General features: G+C 45.2%; 1 protein-coding gene across 3 annotated transcripts in view; it reads left to right on the plus strand.

Moving 5' to 3' along the window:
- LRCH1 (leucine rich repeats and calponin homology domain containing 1) overlaps positions 1-17697 on the plus strand; it is a 270741-nt gene that overhangs the window by 184606 nt on the left and 68438 nt on the right. For all 3 annotated transcript variants that reach the window (XR_005777698.1, XM_040425450.1, XM_040425451.1), the window contains exons 9-10: positions 4446-4555; positions 11541-11608. Coding sequence is in view for 2 of the 3 variants with exons in the window: in XM_040425450.1 (XP_040281384.1) it covers positions 4446-4555; positions 11541-11608 (178 nt within the window). In the remaining variant the exon portion in view is untranslated. The remainder of the gene's footprint in view (positions 1-4445; positions 4556-11540; positions 11609-17697) is intronic.

The raw sequence follows: 17697 nt of genomic DNA on the forward strand, positions 1-17697 counted from the left end.
CCTGTCTGTTCCCAGCCACTTTGCTCCCTTCATAGGTAGAGTACCTACACCATCTCCAGATGCTGTAGCCAATACCCCTGGCGGGCTCTATTGTGTTCCATGCGGCAACATTTCTCCCTACGGGTGAGATATAGAGGCCACTTTCAATTGCCGTAGATTTGCCCCGTAGAACCACAAAGAACAAGACAGGTGCACACTACAATCAGGTAGGTGCAATGGCCTGAAGGAGGCCCTCTATTTTGCCTGAAAAAAGGCTGTTTGGTGCACACTATGATGAGGTAGGTGCAATGGCCACCTTGATCCCTTCATAGGTAGAGTACCTGCACCATCTCCGGATGCTGTAGCCGTTACTCCTGTCTTGCTTTATGGTGTACCATGTGGCATTTTCTCTCCCTTACCGGACGAGATATTGAGGCCTCCTCCAATTGCCGTGGCCATTGCACCTACCTCATCATAGTGTGCACCAAACAGCCATCTTACTCCCTTCATAGGTAGAGTTCCTGCACCGTCTCTGATGCTGCCGCCTTTACACCTGTCTGGCTCTATGGTGTACTATGCGGGCCTGTTTCCCTTTTTTCAGGCGAAATAGATGGCCTCCTTCAGGCCATTGCACCTACCTGATTGTAGTGTGCACCTGTCTTGTTCTTTGTGGTTCCGTGCGGCCCTATTTTCCCCTTCCCGGGCGAAATATAGGTACCATTGCTAACGCTGTAGCTGTTGCACCTCTCTGGTTCTAGGGTGCACCATGCGGCCACATTGCTCCGATCTTAAATGTAATACCTCTACCATCTCCAGATGCTGTACCCATTACACCTGTCTGGTCGTATCTCTGCACTACACAGCCGTATTTCTACTTTACAGGTTGAGTACCTGTACTCTCCAAATGCTGTCGCATTCCCAGATGCTGTGGCTATGTTTCCACTCTCGTTAGAGTGCAACATGCAGACACTTTACCTATATTTTAGGCGTGTGTTTGTAGTATCCCAAGTGCTGGGCCCTATGGTGCTTACTGTGGCCCATATAGTTTCTGTATTACTGGGTGCTTTCTGCCCCCAGGTTCTAATCTGTGCTGCGGATGTTGGTTTCATCCTTTTGGTTCTTCCATACATCTGCCACTCCGTTACTGTCGTGCTCAATGGTCTCCTTGTATTTCTCAAGGCACTGTCTACAACAGGCCATCCTGGTTCAGCATGTGCATGGTTACCATATCTGGCAGGGGTGGGCCAGCCCAACCCCCACCTTGTCGGTCTAGTGCTACTTTCGGTAGCTCCAGTATATGGCTGATCTGTTCTGATCCGGCGGGTGGTCCACATACAACCACGCTCCCTACACCATGGCCAGGTGGTTGTTGGTCTTTGTGCTAGGGTTGCTCTTGCCATCTCTATAAGGTACTACGGTATGCTGTGCTCCGCGTTACCCCATGTTATAGAGGAGTACTCGTGTTGTTTCCTATTACAGAGCGGCCCATTCCTGGTGGAGTACAGTGATCTCCACTAGATCTTTTACCTTGTTGGGGCACGTAGCTTGGTGAGCACCGGCCGCTGCAACAGTATTCCCTTATATTCTCTGCTTAGTTGTACTACGTGACAGAGGGGCAGTCCCCTTGGACCTTGCCGTCGTCTGCACCTGTCAGGTACTTTCTCTCCCCTGGGAGTTTTCAGTATGCCGGTCGCAGCTGGTTTCTACATTTCTGTGTAGTCTCACCCGGCTTTTTCTTGGTGACTTCTGCATTCCTTATGCATATAGAGGTCTGTCGATTTAGTGGTACATCCCGAGCTGCTGTACTTGCCCTCTCTGGGACAATGTACACAGTTTGCTAGTCACTATTATTGGAATGGCTAGTTGTCCATGGCCAATGTCCCTTCCCCTATGGTAGTTTAATTTCACCTTTCCTGGATATTCTGGCTTGTGTTGTCTTCTGGTGGTTCAGCTCCTGGTTCCTTGTGAGCCCATTCCGGCTACTCCTTTCTGGAGTCCCTGTCCCCGTTCATTTGACCACTCAGGTTCTGCATGACAATCTTTTTTGGGGGAGGGGGGGGGGGGGCTGGGTTGATTGTTCCCTTTATGGGTTCCAATAGCCTTGTGGTCCTCTTGGGATTCGTGTCTCTTTTCCCATCCTCCCACGTCAAGTACCTGGTATTGAGTGGTTTAGTGCTACGGTTTGCAATTCCGCCGTATGGTCTCCTTCGGGAGGGACCTCCTCCTGTTGTAGAACCTTTCCTCCTTAGGCTGTTGGAGTACTCTCCTTTTACTCCCATGTCTCTCAGTCCAGTGTGTCCCTACTGAGATTTCCTGGGCCTGTATCTGGTTCCTTTTTTCCCTGATACTTCATATGCCCAGAGTTTCCTCTGGTCTTACGCTTCACAGTGATATCTTGTTTTCAGAGGCTCGAGCCTAGTCTCCTGTTTTTGGGACGCAAGTCTTATCATTCTCTTTTCCTGGCTTTTGCCTACAACCCCCTCCTTCTCCAAGGGTTGGCGGTTTCCTCTAGCAGCCTTGGGTTTTCACCTTTCAATAGGGCGCTTAACTTCTTCACCTGCCTTGCGGTGAGGGGAGACCTGCTCCCTTCACATGTGAGCCTTGCTATGGCTTCCCTCACTCGTTTGGCTTTCAGTGCTTCCCTGTTTCCTTGCTCCCCTCGCCTGTCAGGGGTTGGCCACAGGTTTTTTCGCTCTTTGTGTCTGAGACAATTTAGAGCGTTAGGTAGTTCCAACACGCGGTGCTGTCCTAATTTTTTCTCCAGCCCTTGGCTGAGCTCGGTGTTCCCCTTTGCCTTCTTCTTGCATTTGGGATTTTCTTCCAGGCATTTGTCCTGGGGTGCTGGCAGTCTTCACGGCTTCTTCCTTGAGGTTTCTTCCTTGTTATGGAACCTCTTGCCCATTCCGTGTTTTTTCCTGTTGGGTCACATGGTTCTCCTGCACCTGTATGCCCAATCGGTGGCATGGCTGTTCTTTTCCCACCCTCGGGGACTGCTTTGGGACGTCCCATGGTGCTGTGTCCCCCAATGCCATGGACGAGAAAATTGGATTTTTTGTACTCACCGTAAAATCCTTTTCTCGTAGTAGGCATTGGGGGACACAGATCCCACCCTATGTTTTTACTTCCGCTTCTCCGGGCTGGTCTCTTGATCTTTCCCGGTTCGGGAGTTGTTGGTTCCTTGCTTTTCTTCTCTCTCCTACTGCTTTTGGTACAAACTGAATAGCCTCGTGCCTGTGGAGAGAGTATAGCCCACCTGGGAGGAGCCTACACTTTTTGTGTCTAGTGCCTCCTAGTGGTAGTTGGACGTATTCCCATGGTGCTGTGTCCCCCAATGCCTACTACGAGAAAAGGATTTTACGGTGAGTACAACAAATCCAATTTTTGTTTCTCCTAATGATTGCTCCCTAGACAAAATGAGCCATTATAACTAATGAAAAGTATTTGGGAATATACAGTATTTATAATAAAGTAATATTTAAGTATTTTTATTTTTTTAATTCCCGGAGAACCCCTTTAAGCTGCCATCTAGATCTGCACTAGATTTATCCCAAGCTGGATGATAAATCAGGAGGGATAGACACTTTTCTCTATACAGCTATTGGTTGGCTTAATTGAGATGTTGAGAATTTTGGTGCTATTTTATTCCCTCCCCTTTGCCACAAAGATATGCTCCTTCTACTAAGCCCCGCTCCCTTGTCAAGCATGTCGGAAGACAGTGTAGATTTCCTAGATGCACCAATTTGAACCTCTTTTTAGACATATTATTTTGGAGCAGACACATTAGTAAATCAGAGTTATTATTTGTTAATTTACACTTAAAGAGAGTTTGTCACTAACTTTTAACTAATAAAACTACCAGCAATGGCCATCAGTACATGATATAAGCATTCTCCACACACTTGTATGTCATTTGGTTGTTCAGTGAATGCCCAGGATAAGGCTGCATTCACACGTCCGTGCTGTGTTGCAGACCCGCAAATTGCGGATCCGCAACACACCCGCCGGCACCCCTATAGAAATGCCTATTCTTGTCCGCAGCTGCGGACAAGAATAGGACATGCTCTATCTTTTTGCGGAGCTGCGGATCCAAAGATCGGGGCCGCGTTCCGCAAATGCGGATGCGGACAGCACACTGTGTGCTGTCCGCATCTATTCTGGCCCATAGAGAATGAATAGGTCCGCACCCGTTCCGCAAAATTGCGGAACGGATGCGGACCCATTTTATGGACGTGTGAATGGAGCCTAAAAGCTTTCAATCATATGTAAATCAGCTCCCAAGTGCTCAGCTGAGCCGGCTTTGCATTTCAGAGTGCCCAGGCCGCCTTTGCAAAGTGTAGTTCACATAATGGAACCACTAATTTCACAAATAGCAAATGGCCTAACATGAAATCCATTAAAAAAAAATCTAATATTCTTCTTACTTCTTACCATCATATTATCCTTGATTTTCTTTTTTTTTTTTTTAGAAAATCATCAGAATTATGTCTTGAGTGCTCCTGTCGAGTCAGAAAAATCGATATGCCAGTATAAAATAGATGCAGATGCCAACCTCACTGAATTTAGGAGCTACAACCAGGTAACTGAAATTGTAGATGAAGAGCAGGAAATCCAGGAATAAATTCAAATGATCTGAAATGGCATAAAGTAAAGGGTGTATGCCATGCTAATTATGCATTTCAATCCGTAGAGGGATTTAATATTGTCTGTGGCAAGCTAAAGAAAAAAAAGCTTAGCAGAAGACAAACTTTCATGCTTCAGTGGTTGCCAAAAAAGCTGGATGTCGTTATGCAGTGATTAATGTCTAGTTTATTAATTGAAATACCATATAAATCCATATATTACAGCGCACAGAGAAAATAAGCGTTGGAACAGAAGACATGTTAGACTATATCTAGACATTTGCTGTATAACAAAGCCTAGTAAGTGCTCTTCTGTAGGCACTACATCTACATCATATCATGTATATGCTATATAAAGCACGTATACATAGTCCGTTTAACCATCTGCCTGAGACGTAGAATTTATTAGACAAATGTGTGCATAGGTTACTTTCCAAGTCACAAAAGAATTTTTATGGGTCACACATGATTCTAAAAACTATTTTTTCAAGTGGGAGAGAATACATTCAACTTGTAAGACCAGATAACACCACAGGTCATTTTAAAAAGAGGTGTGGAAGGAGAGTGAAGACACACTCGGGGATGCTCGATAATTAAGCAACATTACTAAAGGTGCCTTTACAATGGCCAAGCATCAAAATGCTCGTTAATATTATTGTTCGTGCGGTCTTCTAAATTATAAAATAATGATTCTGTATGGGGATGAGCGATGGCATTACCGATCACTCCTCCCCCTACTGTGGAGGAGATTGCTGCATGTAAATGCAGTGGTCTTCTACGCTGACGAGCATGAGATTGTCGGGAAGGAACTCTTCCTTTCCGACAATCGTCTGCTAAAGCTAGCAGTGTAAAGGGGTCTTTAGCCTCACCTTATGCGTCTTCCACAGGATAAGATTTCCGTAGAGAGAAGTTCAGTTTTTGTTTTCACCCAGGCAACTTTGGAGGGGGTGCAGTGGAGGTTGCTTTATTTCAGACGCTCTCCCCACTTTCTACAACTCTGCTCCCCTAGTTTTGCACTACTCTGTCAAAGACTGCCCCTGAGTTGCACGCAACTTTGTTCTTCCACTGCTCACGAACCCACCACTATCATGCCCAACCTCTCATTGCAAGGAATGAGAGGCTATGTATGCCCACCCTCTGGCCTTCCTGGTAGGTCACTTGGCACACACACCATGTGCCAACTCTGGTGGACAATGGCAGTGGCAATACCTTTCCTGCCCAATATAGCGATAGTCAAACATAATTGTCACTCTCTAATCCTGCACAGCTACCCCCTCCACCATCGGACCCCTTACATATATAATAAAAGCCAAGAATTACATGCTAAACATACAATTCTCCAACCTTACAAACTCAAGAAAATCATTTCCACTATTTTTAACCACCAAAAATGGTCTTCATATAGCTCCATACTCCATCTCTCTGGCCCAGATGCCATGTCCCTGCCATTTATAATCCCTGCATGTCTGTTAGCTATTTTTATTCTTCTCCTCCCGCTTACCAATACTCAACATGGAGAAAACTGATTTCATCATCTTTCACCCGGTGTCACTCTGCATGCCTACCTGACCTATCCACTACGGTTCATAGCATCACGCTTTCTGCAGTCTCACAGCTCCTCTACCTGGTGATAACATTTGATTATGCCCTGTCCTTAGCCACACATCTAAACCCCTACCTCCACCTGCTGCTTTCAACTCAAGAACATCTCTCATGTTCGCTCCTTCCTCACCCCTGAGTTAACTAAAATGCTAGTGCATGCCCTTGTCATCTCCTGCCTGGACAACTGCAACATCCTCCTCTGTGATCTTTCATCTAGCACCCTCACACCCCTTCAATCTATTCTTAACTCTGCTGCCCAGTTAATCCACCTCTCCACTGTTCTCCAATGCCGCTCCCCTCTGCCAATCCCTTCATTGGCTTCCCACTGCTCAGCGAATTCAGTTTAAAGTACTAACAACAACATAAAAGGCCGTCCACAATCTGTCTATTCCTTACGTCTCTGACCTGCTTTCCCGATATACAGTCAGGTCCATAAATATTGGGATATCTACACAATTCTAAAATTTTTGGCTCTATACACCACCACAATGGATTTAAAATGAAACTATCAAGATGTGCTTTAACTGCAGACTGTCAGCTTTAATTTGAGGGTATTTACATCCAAATCAGGTGAACGGTGTAAGAATTACAACAGTTTGCATATGTGCCTCCCACTTGTTAAGGGACCAAAAGTAATGGAACATAATAATAATCATAAATCAAACTTTCACTTTTTAATACTTGGTTGCAAATCCTTTTGCAGTCAATTACAGCCTGAAGTCTGGAACGCATAGACATCACCAGACGCTGGGTTTCATCCCGCTGCCAGGCCTCTACTGCAACTGTCTTCAGTTCCTGCTTGTTCTTGGGGCATTTTCCCTTCAGTTTTGTCTTCAGCAAGTGAAATGCATGCATAATCGGATTCAGGTCAGGTGACTGACTTGGCCATTGCATAACATTCCACTTCTTACCCTTTAAAAAACTCTTTGGTTGCTTTTGAAGTATGCTTTGGGTCATTGTCCATCTGCACTGTGAAGCGCCGTCCAATGAGTTCTGAAGCATTTGGCTGAATATGAGCAGATAATATTGCCCGAAACACTTCAGAATTCTTCCTGCTGCTTTTGTCAGCAGTCACATCATCAATAAATACAAGAGAACCAGTTCCATTGGCAGGCATACATGCCCACGCCATGAGACTACCACCACCATGCTTCACTGATGAGGGGGCATGCTTAGGATCATGAGCAGTTCCTTTCCTTCTCCATACTCTTCTCTTCCCATCACTCTGGTACAAGTTGATCTTGGTCTCATCTGTCCATATGATGTTATTCCAGAACTGTGAAGGCTTTTTTAGATGTCATTTGGCAAACTCTAATCTAGCCTTCCTGTTTTTGAGGCTCACCAATGGTTTACATCTTGTGGTGAACCCTTTGTATTCACTCTGGTGAAGTCTTCTGTTGATTGTTGACTTTGACACTCATACACCTACCTTCTGGAGAATGTTCTTGATCTGGCCAACTGTTGTGAAGGGTGTTTTTGTCACCAGGGTAAGACATCTTCGGTCATCCACCACAGTTTGTTTTCCGTGGTCTTCCAGGTCTTTTGGTGTTGCTGAGCTCACCGGTGCATTCCTTCTTTTTAAGAATGTTCCAAACTGTTGTTTTGGCCACGCCTAATCTTTTTGCTATCTCTTTGATGGGTTTGTTTTGTTTTTTCAGCCTAATGATGTCTTGCTTCACTGATAGTGACAGCTCTTTGGATCTCATCTTGAGAGTTAACAGCAACAGATTCCAAATGCAAATAGCACACTTGAAATGAACTCTGGACCTTTAATCTGCTCATTGTAATTGGGATAATGAGGGAATAACACACACCTGGCCATGGAGCAGCTGAGAAGCCAATTGTCCCATTACTTTTGGTCCCTTAACAAGTAGGAGGCACATATGCAAACTGTTGTAATTCCTACACCGTTCACCTGATTTTGATGTAAATACCCTCAAATTAAAGCTGACAGTCTGCAGTTAGAGCACATTTTGTTCATTTCATTTCAAATCCATTGCGGTGGTGTATGGAACCAAAAATGTTAGAATTGCGTCGATATCCCAATATTTATGGACCTGACTATCTCTGCACGTAATCTCCGATCGTCACAGGACCTCCTTCTTAGTTCGCCTCTCTTATGTTCCTCACGCAATCGCCTACGAGATTTCTCATGTGTGTACCCTGTACTCTTGAACTTGCTACCCCAGCACATCAGACTCTCCCCAATATCTAAAACTTCAAAAGCAACCTGAAAACCCACCTCTTCAGGAAAGTTTATAACCCTGCTGCCACCACACAGCCAGATGAGCAGCTTCTACCCTCACCTACTGGGTCCTTCCCCTTCTCTTGTATATTGTAAGCTCACGCAGGCATATTATGGCTTTTGAACATAGGCCCACAATATATTTATGGCCAAAAGTGTGATCAGATCCTGTATGGAGCCATATTATGGCCTTTGAATCCACCCTAATATAAGTCTGACTTAGTGGTTAGAAGGAAATCTGGACTTGAATCCATCAATGGCAACATCTGCATGGTGTTTGTGTTCTCATCTTGTTTGCATGTGTTTCATCCAGATATTCCAGATTTCTCCCACACTCCAAAAACAGATGTGGGTTAACCCTTTAGGCTACTTTCACACTGGCGTTTTGGCTTTCCAAAACGGATCAGTTTTGCCCTAATGCATTCTGAATGGAAAAGGATCCGCTCAGAATGCATCAGTTTGCCTCCGTACAGTCAGCATTCTGCTTTGGAGGCGGACACCAAAACGCTTCTCTGACGAAACTAAGCCAAATGGATCCGTTCTGACACACAATGTAAGTCAATGGGGACGGATAAAGATAATACAAACGGATCCGTTCTGAACGGATGCAGACGGTTGTATTATCTGAACGGATCCGTCGTTGCAGATCCATGACAGATCCGCACCAAACGCGAATGTGAAAGTAGCCTAAAAGGGGTTGTCTCACTTTGGCAAATAGCATTTGCCACTTACTAATAGGGTTGTTGCGGGTATCGAAATTTCGATACCCAATCGATACTTTTGTCCCGGTATCGATACGATACCGGGATTTCCGTTTTTTCGATACTGGGCTGCGCTTCTGCGCAGTCTAGTATCTCTGAACATGAGCGCGCTGCTATCGGCGCGCTCATGTTCTCTCAGCAGCACGGGGAGAAGGAAGCTGTCCTCCCTCCCCCTGTGCTGCTGCCGCTGCCACCAATGAGAAGAGAGGGGCGGAGGAGGGGCGGCAATGAGAAGAGAGGGGCGGAGGAGGGGCGGCAATGAGAAGAGAGGGGGTGGAGGAGGGGCGGCAATGAGAAGAGAGGGGCGGGCGCACTGCGCCACCAATGATAGGATTACTATCGGAGCGATGGGAGGAGACATCAGCTTCACTAGTGGGCGTTCCTTTTCCCTGCGCTGCGATTGGACAGCGCTACAGCCAGGGAGAAGGAACGCCCACTAGTGAAGCTGATGTCTCCTCCCATCGCTCCGATAGTAGCATGTGGAGCAGGAGAGGAGACAGTAATGGGGCACTGCGGGCGAACGGAGCGGCGCCCAGGACTAAATGGTGAGTGCTGAGACATCGCTGGGCGCCGCTCTGTGTGGCCTAATAGTGAAAGTCTGGACTCATATACAGTAGTCAGTCTTTAACACATACAGGAGGCGGGTGCCGGCAGCAGAATCGCATTGCCGGCACCCTGCCCCTGACAGGGAGCTGCGATCAGCGGCAGTTAACTGCCGCTGATCTGCTAGTACCCGCCTCCTGTATAAAGGGGTAAAATCATTGGTGGTGCAGTGTGCCCCCCCCCTCAATCCCCCCATCCCATTAAGGGACCTCTCCACTCCCCCTCATTGGTGGTGCAGTGGCAGCTTCTGATCGGAGCCCCAGCTGTGTAAGCCTGGGGCTCCGATCGGTTACCATGGCAGCCAGGACGCTACAGAAGCCCTGGTTGCCATGGTAACATCCCTGATGCTGTGTGCACAAAGCACAGAGCAGCAGGGACAGTGTGGAGTCCTATTCACCCTGATAGAGATCTATCAGGGTGAATAGGAAAAGGGATGAAAGATCCCAGGTTCTAGCCCCTAAGGGGGGAAATAGTTATTAAATAAAAAGTGAAAAAAAAAAACACTAAAATATGAAGTATAAATCACCCCCCTTTTCCCAATTTCACATATAAAATATATAAATAAACATATTACATCGCCACGTCAGAAAAGTCCAAACTATTAAAATATAAAAAAAAAATCTAGGTGGTGAATGCCGGAACAGAAAAAATAAAATAAAAACTGCGCGATTCGCCATTTTTAAAAATGAGGAATGCACGTGGCTTTTTTTGTTTATTTTTTTCGCGTGGTATCGAATGGTATCGAGTATCGCAATACTTTTTCATGGTATCGAAACCGAATCAAAAATTTGGTATCGCAACAACTCTACTTACTAATGTATTGTGATTGTCCATATTGCTTCCTTTTCTGGCTGGTCGTGTTTGCACACTATAGGAAAAAGCACTAGCCTATGTGCACTCCCACGGCCCGGCCATCAGAGAGGCCGAAGCTTTTTCCTATAGTGTGCAAGCACGACCACCACTGATGGATTGCAGGGTGGTCTGTAACTATGGAAACGGGCAGTGTGTAATGTGATGAATAAATTAATTGAGCCAGGAAAGGAAGCAATATGGATGATAACAATACATTAGTAAATGCATTGTACTAACTTTCTCTATATGATAAATGTCACTGACTGAAGTGAGACAACCCTTTTAAATGACCAGGTCTGAAAAGGTCTAAATAACTGGCAAATTTCTTTTATTTTTGCCATTTCAGCAGTCAACAGTTTTCTATTTTTTTCATTGATGTAGCTGTATGTTCCATATAGCTTAGAGGCCTGTGATTGGCTACAGTGGGCATGTGCTATATACCAAAGAGGCCTGTGATTGGCTACAGTGGTCATGTGCCATATAGCATCGAGGCCTGTGATTGACTAAAATGGTCATGTACCATCACCACTACAGCCTTGTATACAATCCCAGCCTTGTATAGCATATACTGGAATGCAGCAAATATTGAATAACTAAGACAAACCCTTTAAAAGACAGTTTGCACTCTTTTCCAAAGACTGTGTCTGATTATTACAACTCAGCCCTATTTATAGCACTTGAAAGTGGGTAAACATCAATACCAGACATTGGCCATGGATAAAAGTCATGCTGTTTGCCCAAAGAAAGCAGCCCCTTTTTATTTTTAATTGCAAACAACTATATTTTCCTGTACAGTGAGTAGATTTTGACATTACACAAGACCTTTAATGTAGCAAATAAGAGATTCTTATTTAGTTATCTGGTTCTTCTTGATTTTAGGCTAAATCTGCTGATTTTGATGAACCTTTGCAAATACAGGAGGATACAACATGGTCTATACACCATAAGTAAGTATATTACAAATTACCAGTAAGGGTCCATTAAGACGTACGAAGTGTTTTGCAGTACGCAAATTGCGGACTGCAAAACACTGACGCCGCACATTGCCGGCACTTAATAGATTATTCCTATTCTTGTCCGCAGTTTATGGTATTGGATAACCCCTTTAAATAAGTATAAATTAAGACCAGATTGTCTAAAAATCTGCTCGGTTTATCACAGTGGCTGATGCTGAATGACAAATAGGGTGCATCTAGCATCTACACTTTGGCACGATTTTGTTGCACATTGATGTATCTTCATCTATGCCATTTTCCAGTATGCAATCCTTTTCCCACTAAACCTGGCCCTTTGTCAGATTAGGCAAAAAAGTGTCTTAGGGCACTTTCACACTTGCGTTGTGAGGATCCGGTGGCAGTTCCGTCGCCAGAACTGCCTGCTGGATCCGGAAATCCGTATGCAAACGAATATCATTTGTAGACGGATCCAGAAGCAGATCCGTCTGACAAATGCATTGAAATTCCTGATCCATCTCTCCGATGTCATCCAGAAAAACTGATCCGGTATTTATTTTTTTGCGCTGACCAGGAAACCGAAACACTTAGTACCGGATCCGGCATTAATACATTTCAATGGGAATTAATGTCGATCCGGCATTCCGCCAAGTGTTCCAGAATTTTGGCCGGAGAAAATACTGCAGCATGCTGCGGTATTTTCTTCGACCAAATACCGTAAAGGGACTGAACTCAAGACGTTCTGATGCATACTGAACAGATTGCTTTCCATTCAGAATGCATTAGGATAAAACTGAAGTTTTTTTTTTCCAGTATTGAGACCCTGTGATGGAACTCAATACAGGAAAAGAATGACGCTAGTGTGAAAGTACCCTTAAACACTTAATAAATGCATGTGCGGCCATCTCAGTGGGCAGGGCAAAGAAATAAGAAAGAAACCAAATAGCAGGTGGTGCTATACAGATATATCTTATTGAATAACTTAGTGTCTATGCCAAATTTTTAATTACATGCAATTACAAAAGTGTTCAGATCCAGCTGCTGGTTTGAAAACTGTAGAACATTTTTTTTGGGACAACCCTTTTAACCACCTCCGGACCGCCTAACGCAGGATCGCGTTCCGGAGGCGGCAGCCCTGCGCAGAGTCACGCATATATGCGTCATCTCGCGAGAGACGCGAGATTTCCTGTGAACACGCGCACACAGGCGCGCGCGTTCACAGGATCGGAAGGTAAGCGAGTGGATCTCCAGCCTGCCAGCGGCGATCGTTCGCTGGCAAGCTGGAGATGCGATTTTTTTAACCCCTAACAGGTATATTAGACGCTGTTTTGATAACAGCGTCTAATATACCTGCTACCTGGTCCTCTGGTGGTCCCTTCTGTTTGGATCGACCACCAGAGGACACAGGCAGCTCAGTAATATGTAGCACCAAACACCACTACACTACACCCCCCCCCCTGTCACTTATTAACCCCTGATCACCCCATATAGACTCCCTGATCAACCCCCTGTCATTGATCACCCCCCTGTCATTGATCACCCCCTTGTAAGGCTCCATTCAGACGTCCGTATGATTTTTACGGATCCACTGATACATGGATCGGATCCGCAAAACACATACGGACGTCTGAATGGAGCCTTACAGGGGGTGATCAATGACAGGGGGGTGATCACCCCATATAGACTCCCTGATCACTCCCCTGTCATTGATCACCCCCCTGTCATTGATCACTCCCCTGTAAGGCTGCATTCAGATGTCCGTATGTTTTTTACGGATCCACGGATACATGGATCGGATCCGCAAAACACATACGGACATCTGAATGGAGCCTTATAGGGGGGTGAGCACCCCATATAGACTCCCTGATCCCCCCTGTCATTGATCACCCCCCTGTCATTGATAACCCCCCTGTAAGGCTGCATTCAGATGTCCGTATGTTTTTTACGGATCCACGGATACATGGATCGGATCCGCAAAACACATACGGACGTCTGAATGGAGCCTTATAGGGGGGTGATCAATGACAGGGGGGTGATCACCCCATATAGACTCCCTGATCACCCCCCTGTCATTGATCACCCCCCTGTCATTGATCACCCCCTGTCATTGATCACCCCCCTGTAAGGCTCCATTCAGATGTCCGTATGTTTTTTACGGATCCACGGATACATGGATCGGATCCGCAAAACACATACGGACATCTGAATGGAGCCTTATAGGGGGGTGATCAATGACAGGGGGGGTGATCACCCCATATAGACTCCCTGATCACCCCCCTGTCATTGATCACCCCCCTGTCATTGATCACCCCCCTGTAAGGCTGCATTCAGATGTCCGTATGTTTTTCACGGCTCCACGGATACATGGATCGGATCCGCAAAACACATACGGACATCTGAATGGAGCCTTATAGGGGGGTGATCAATGACAGGGGGGTGATCACCCCATATAGACTCCCTGATCACATCCCTGTCATTGATCACCCCCCTGTCATTGATCACCCCCCTGTAAGGCTCCATTCAGATGTCCGTATGTTTTTTACGGATCCACGGATACATGGATCGGATCCGCAAAACACATACGGACATCTGAATGGAGCCTTATAGGGGGGTGATAAATCACGGGGGGGTGATCACCCCATATAGACTCCCTGATCACCCTCCTGTCATTGATCACCCCCCTGTTATTGATCACCCCCCTGTAAGGCTCCATTCAGATGTCCGTATGTTTTTTACGGATCCACGGATACATGGATCGGATCCGCAAAACACATACGGACATCTGAATGGAGCCTTATAGGGAAGTGATCACCCCATATAGACTCCCTGATCACCCCCCTGTCATTGATCACCCCCCTGTAAGGCTCCATTCAGACATTTTTTTGGTCCAAGTTAGCGGAAATATATATTTTTTTTCTTACGAAGTCTCATATTCCACTAACTTGTGTCAAAAAATAAAATCTCACATGAACTCACCATACCCCTCACGGAATCCAAATGCGTAAAAATTTTTAGACATTTATATTCCAGACTTCTTCTCACGCTTTAGGGCCCCTAGAATGCCAGGGCAGTATAAATACCCCACATGTGACCCCATTTCGGAAAGAAGACACCCCAAGGTATTCCGTGAGGGGCATATTGAGTCCTTGAAAGATTGAAATTTTTGTCCCAAGTTAGCGGAAAGGGAGACTTTGTGAGAAAAAAATAATAAAAAATCAATTTCCGCTAACTTGTGGCAAAATTTTTTTTTTCGATGAACTCGCCATGCCCCTCATTGAATACCTTGGGGTGTCTTCTTTCCAAAATGGGGTCACATGTGGGGTATTTATACTGCCCTGGCATTCTAGGGGCCCTAAAGCGTGAGAAGAAGTCTGGGATCCAAATGTCTAAAAATGACCTCATAAAAGGAATGCAGGCCCCTTTGCGCATCTAGGCTGCAAAAAAGTGTCACACATCTGGTATCGGCGTACTCAGGAGAAGTTGGGCAATGTGTTTTGGGGTGTCATTTTACATATACCCATGCTGGGTGGGAAATATCTTGGTCAAATGCCAACTTTGTATAAAAAATGGGAAAAGTTGTCTTTTGCCGAGATATTTCTCTCACCCAGCATGAGTATATGTAAATAGACACCCCAAAACACATTGTCCAACTTCTCCTGAATACGGCGATACCACATGTGTGACACTTTTTTGCAGCCTAGGTGGGCAAAGGGGCCCACATTCCAAAGAGCACCTTTAGGATTTCACAGGTCATTTACCTACTTACCACACATTAGGGCCCTTAGAATGCCAGGGCAGTATAACTACCCCACAAGTGACCCCATTTTTGAAAGAAGACACCCCAAGGTATTTCGTGCTGGGCATAGTGAGTTCATGGCAGTTTCTATTTTTTGTCACAAGTTAGTGGAATATGAGACTTTGTAAGAAAAAAAAACAAAAAACATAATTTTCCGCTAACTTGTGACAAAAAATAAAAAGTTCTATGAACTCACTATGCCCATCAGTGAATACCTTAGGGTGTCTACTTTCCGAAATGGGGTCATTTGTGGGGTGTTTGTACTGTCTGGGCATTGTAGAACCTCAGGAAACATGACAGGTGCTCAGAAAGTCAGAGCTGCTTCAAAAAGCGGAAATTCACATTTTTGTACCATAGTTTGTAAACGCTATAAATTTTACCCAAACCATTTTTTTTTTACCCAAACATTTTTTTTTTATCACAGACATGTAGAACAATAAATTTAGAGAAAAATTTATATATGGATGTCGTTTTTTTTGCAAAATTTTACAACTGAAAGTGAAAAATATCATTTTTTTGCAAAAAAATCGTTAAATTTCGATTAATAACAAAAAAAGTAAAAATGTCAGCAGCAATGAAATACCACCAAATGAAAGCTCTATTAGTGAGAAGAAAAGGAGGCAAAATTCATTTGGGTGGTAAGTTGCATGACCGAGCAATAAACGGTCAAGGTAGTGTAGGTCAGAAGTGTAAAAAGTGGCCTGGTCATTAAGGGTGTTTAAGCTAGGGGGGCTGAAGTGGTTAAAGGTGCACCAGTTCATAAATTTGGTGCAGGCATACAAAGCAAAGCCAGACTTAAAGGGAACCTGTCACCGGGATTTTGTGTATAGAGCTGAGCCCATGGGTTGCTAGATGGCCGCTAGCACATCTGCAATATCCAGTCCCCTTAGCTCTGTGTGCTTTTATTGTGTAAAAGAGCCCAGCACGGCCCCGCATCCTCAGAATCTCCTCCTTGCTCCCCGACATCAGAAAGCTAGAGCGCCGTAATCTCGCGATGCGCGAGCTAGCGCATGTGCAGTGTCGTCATAGTGTTCCTTCCCTGTGCTGGCATCAGCCTCAGGGAACGAACTGCGCACGCGCTAGCTCACGCATCGCGAGATTTCGGCGCTCTAGCTTTCTGACGTCTGGGAGCAAGGAGGAGATTCTGAGGATTCGGGGCGGTGCTGGGCTCCTTCATGCTGGACTCATCTCAGGGACAGGACTTGTCTAAGGTTCATTTACATATGTATCAAATCGGTTTTTTTTACACAATAAAAGCACACAGAGCTATGGGGACTGGGTATTGCGGATGTGCTAGCGGCCATCTAGCAACCCATGTCCTCAGCTCTATACAAATATCTAAGCCAAGTTGCATTGGTTTCTACTAAGGATCTTTAAATTTTGCTGAAATAAAACATAGGTCCGTATTTACTACTGTGCCTGCGCCAAAAATCTGTCTAAACAAGCAGCGCAAATTGGAGAAACTAAAGTTTCTACACTTTTTTCAGACATGCTTGAAAAGAGGTAGGCTTAGAGGAAGAGGGGGGGGGGGGGGGGGCAGCCCTAAGATGCACCATTTACGTCCAAATTTTGGCATAATTCTGGTATAAAAGTGAAACAAGCCTAGCAATAGTTGGTGTAGAGTCAGAGAAAGGTGTCTATCCTTGCACCAACTTTTCCCATCCAGCCTGAGCCCTGTGATAAATCTGGTGATGGTCTAGAAAGTCTGTCTAAGCTTCTGCCATCTACAGGCTTAGGCCTCTTGCACACAAATGTTTTTTTCCCTCGTTTACATTCCGTTTTTTGCGTTCCGTATACGGACCATATACGGAACCATTCATTTCAATGGACCCGCAAAAAAAACGGAAGGTACTCCGTATGCCTTCCGTTTCTGTATTTCCGTTTTTCCGTTCCGTTCAAAGATAGAACTTGTCCTATTATCGCCTGCATAACGGACAAGGATAGTACTGTTCTATTAGGGGCCAGCTGTTCTGTTCCGCAAAAAACAGAATGCACACGGACTTCATCCGTATTTTTTGCGGATCCGTTTTTCTGTGGACCACAAAATACTGAAAAAGCCATACGGTCGTGTGCAAGAGGCCTTAGTAAATGGAAGCCATTGGATTTTGTTCTTTGCAACATCTTGGTGCCGGAATTCTTTTTCTGCTATTTATTTCTACTTGTAACTGGTCTTCTACCCACCCGACCACAGGCATGCAATTTAAAGTGAGCTGACTATACCTTTGTTTGGTGTCTATGGCTAATCTAGATACAATTACCTATATGTAATTCCCAGGAAGCCTATTGT

Source organism: Bufo bufo, chromosome 3, assembly GCF_905171765.1.
Source record: "Bufo bufo chromosome 3, aBufBuf1.1, whole genome shotgun sequence".
Classification (NCBI taxonomy): Eukaryota; Metazoa; Chordata; class Amphibia; order Anura; family Bufonidae; genus Bufo; species Bufo bufo.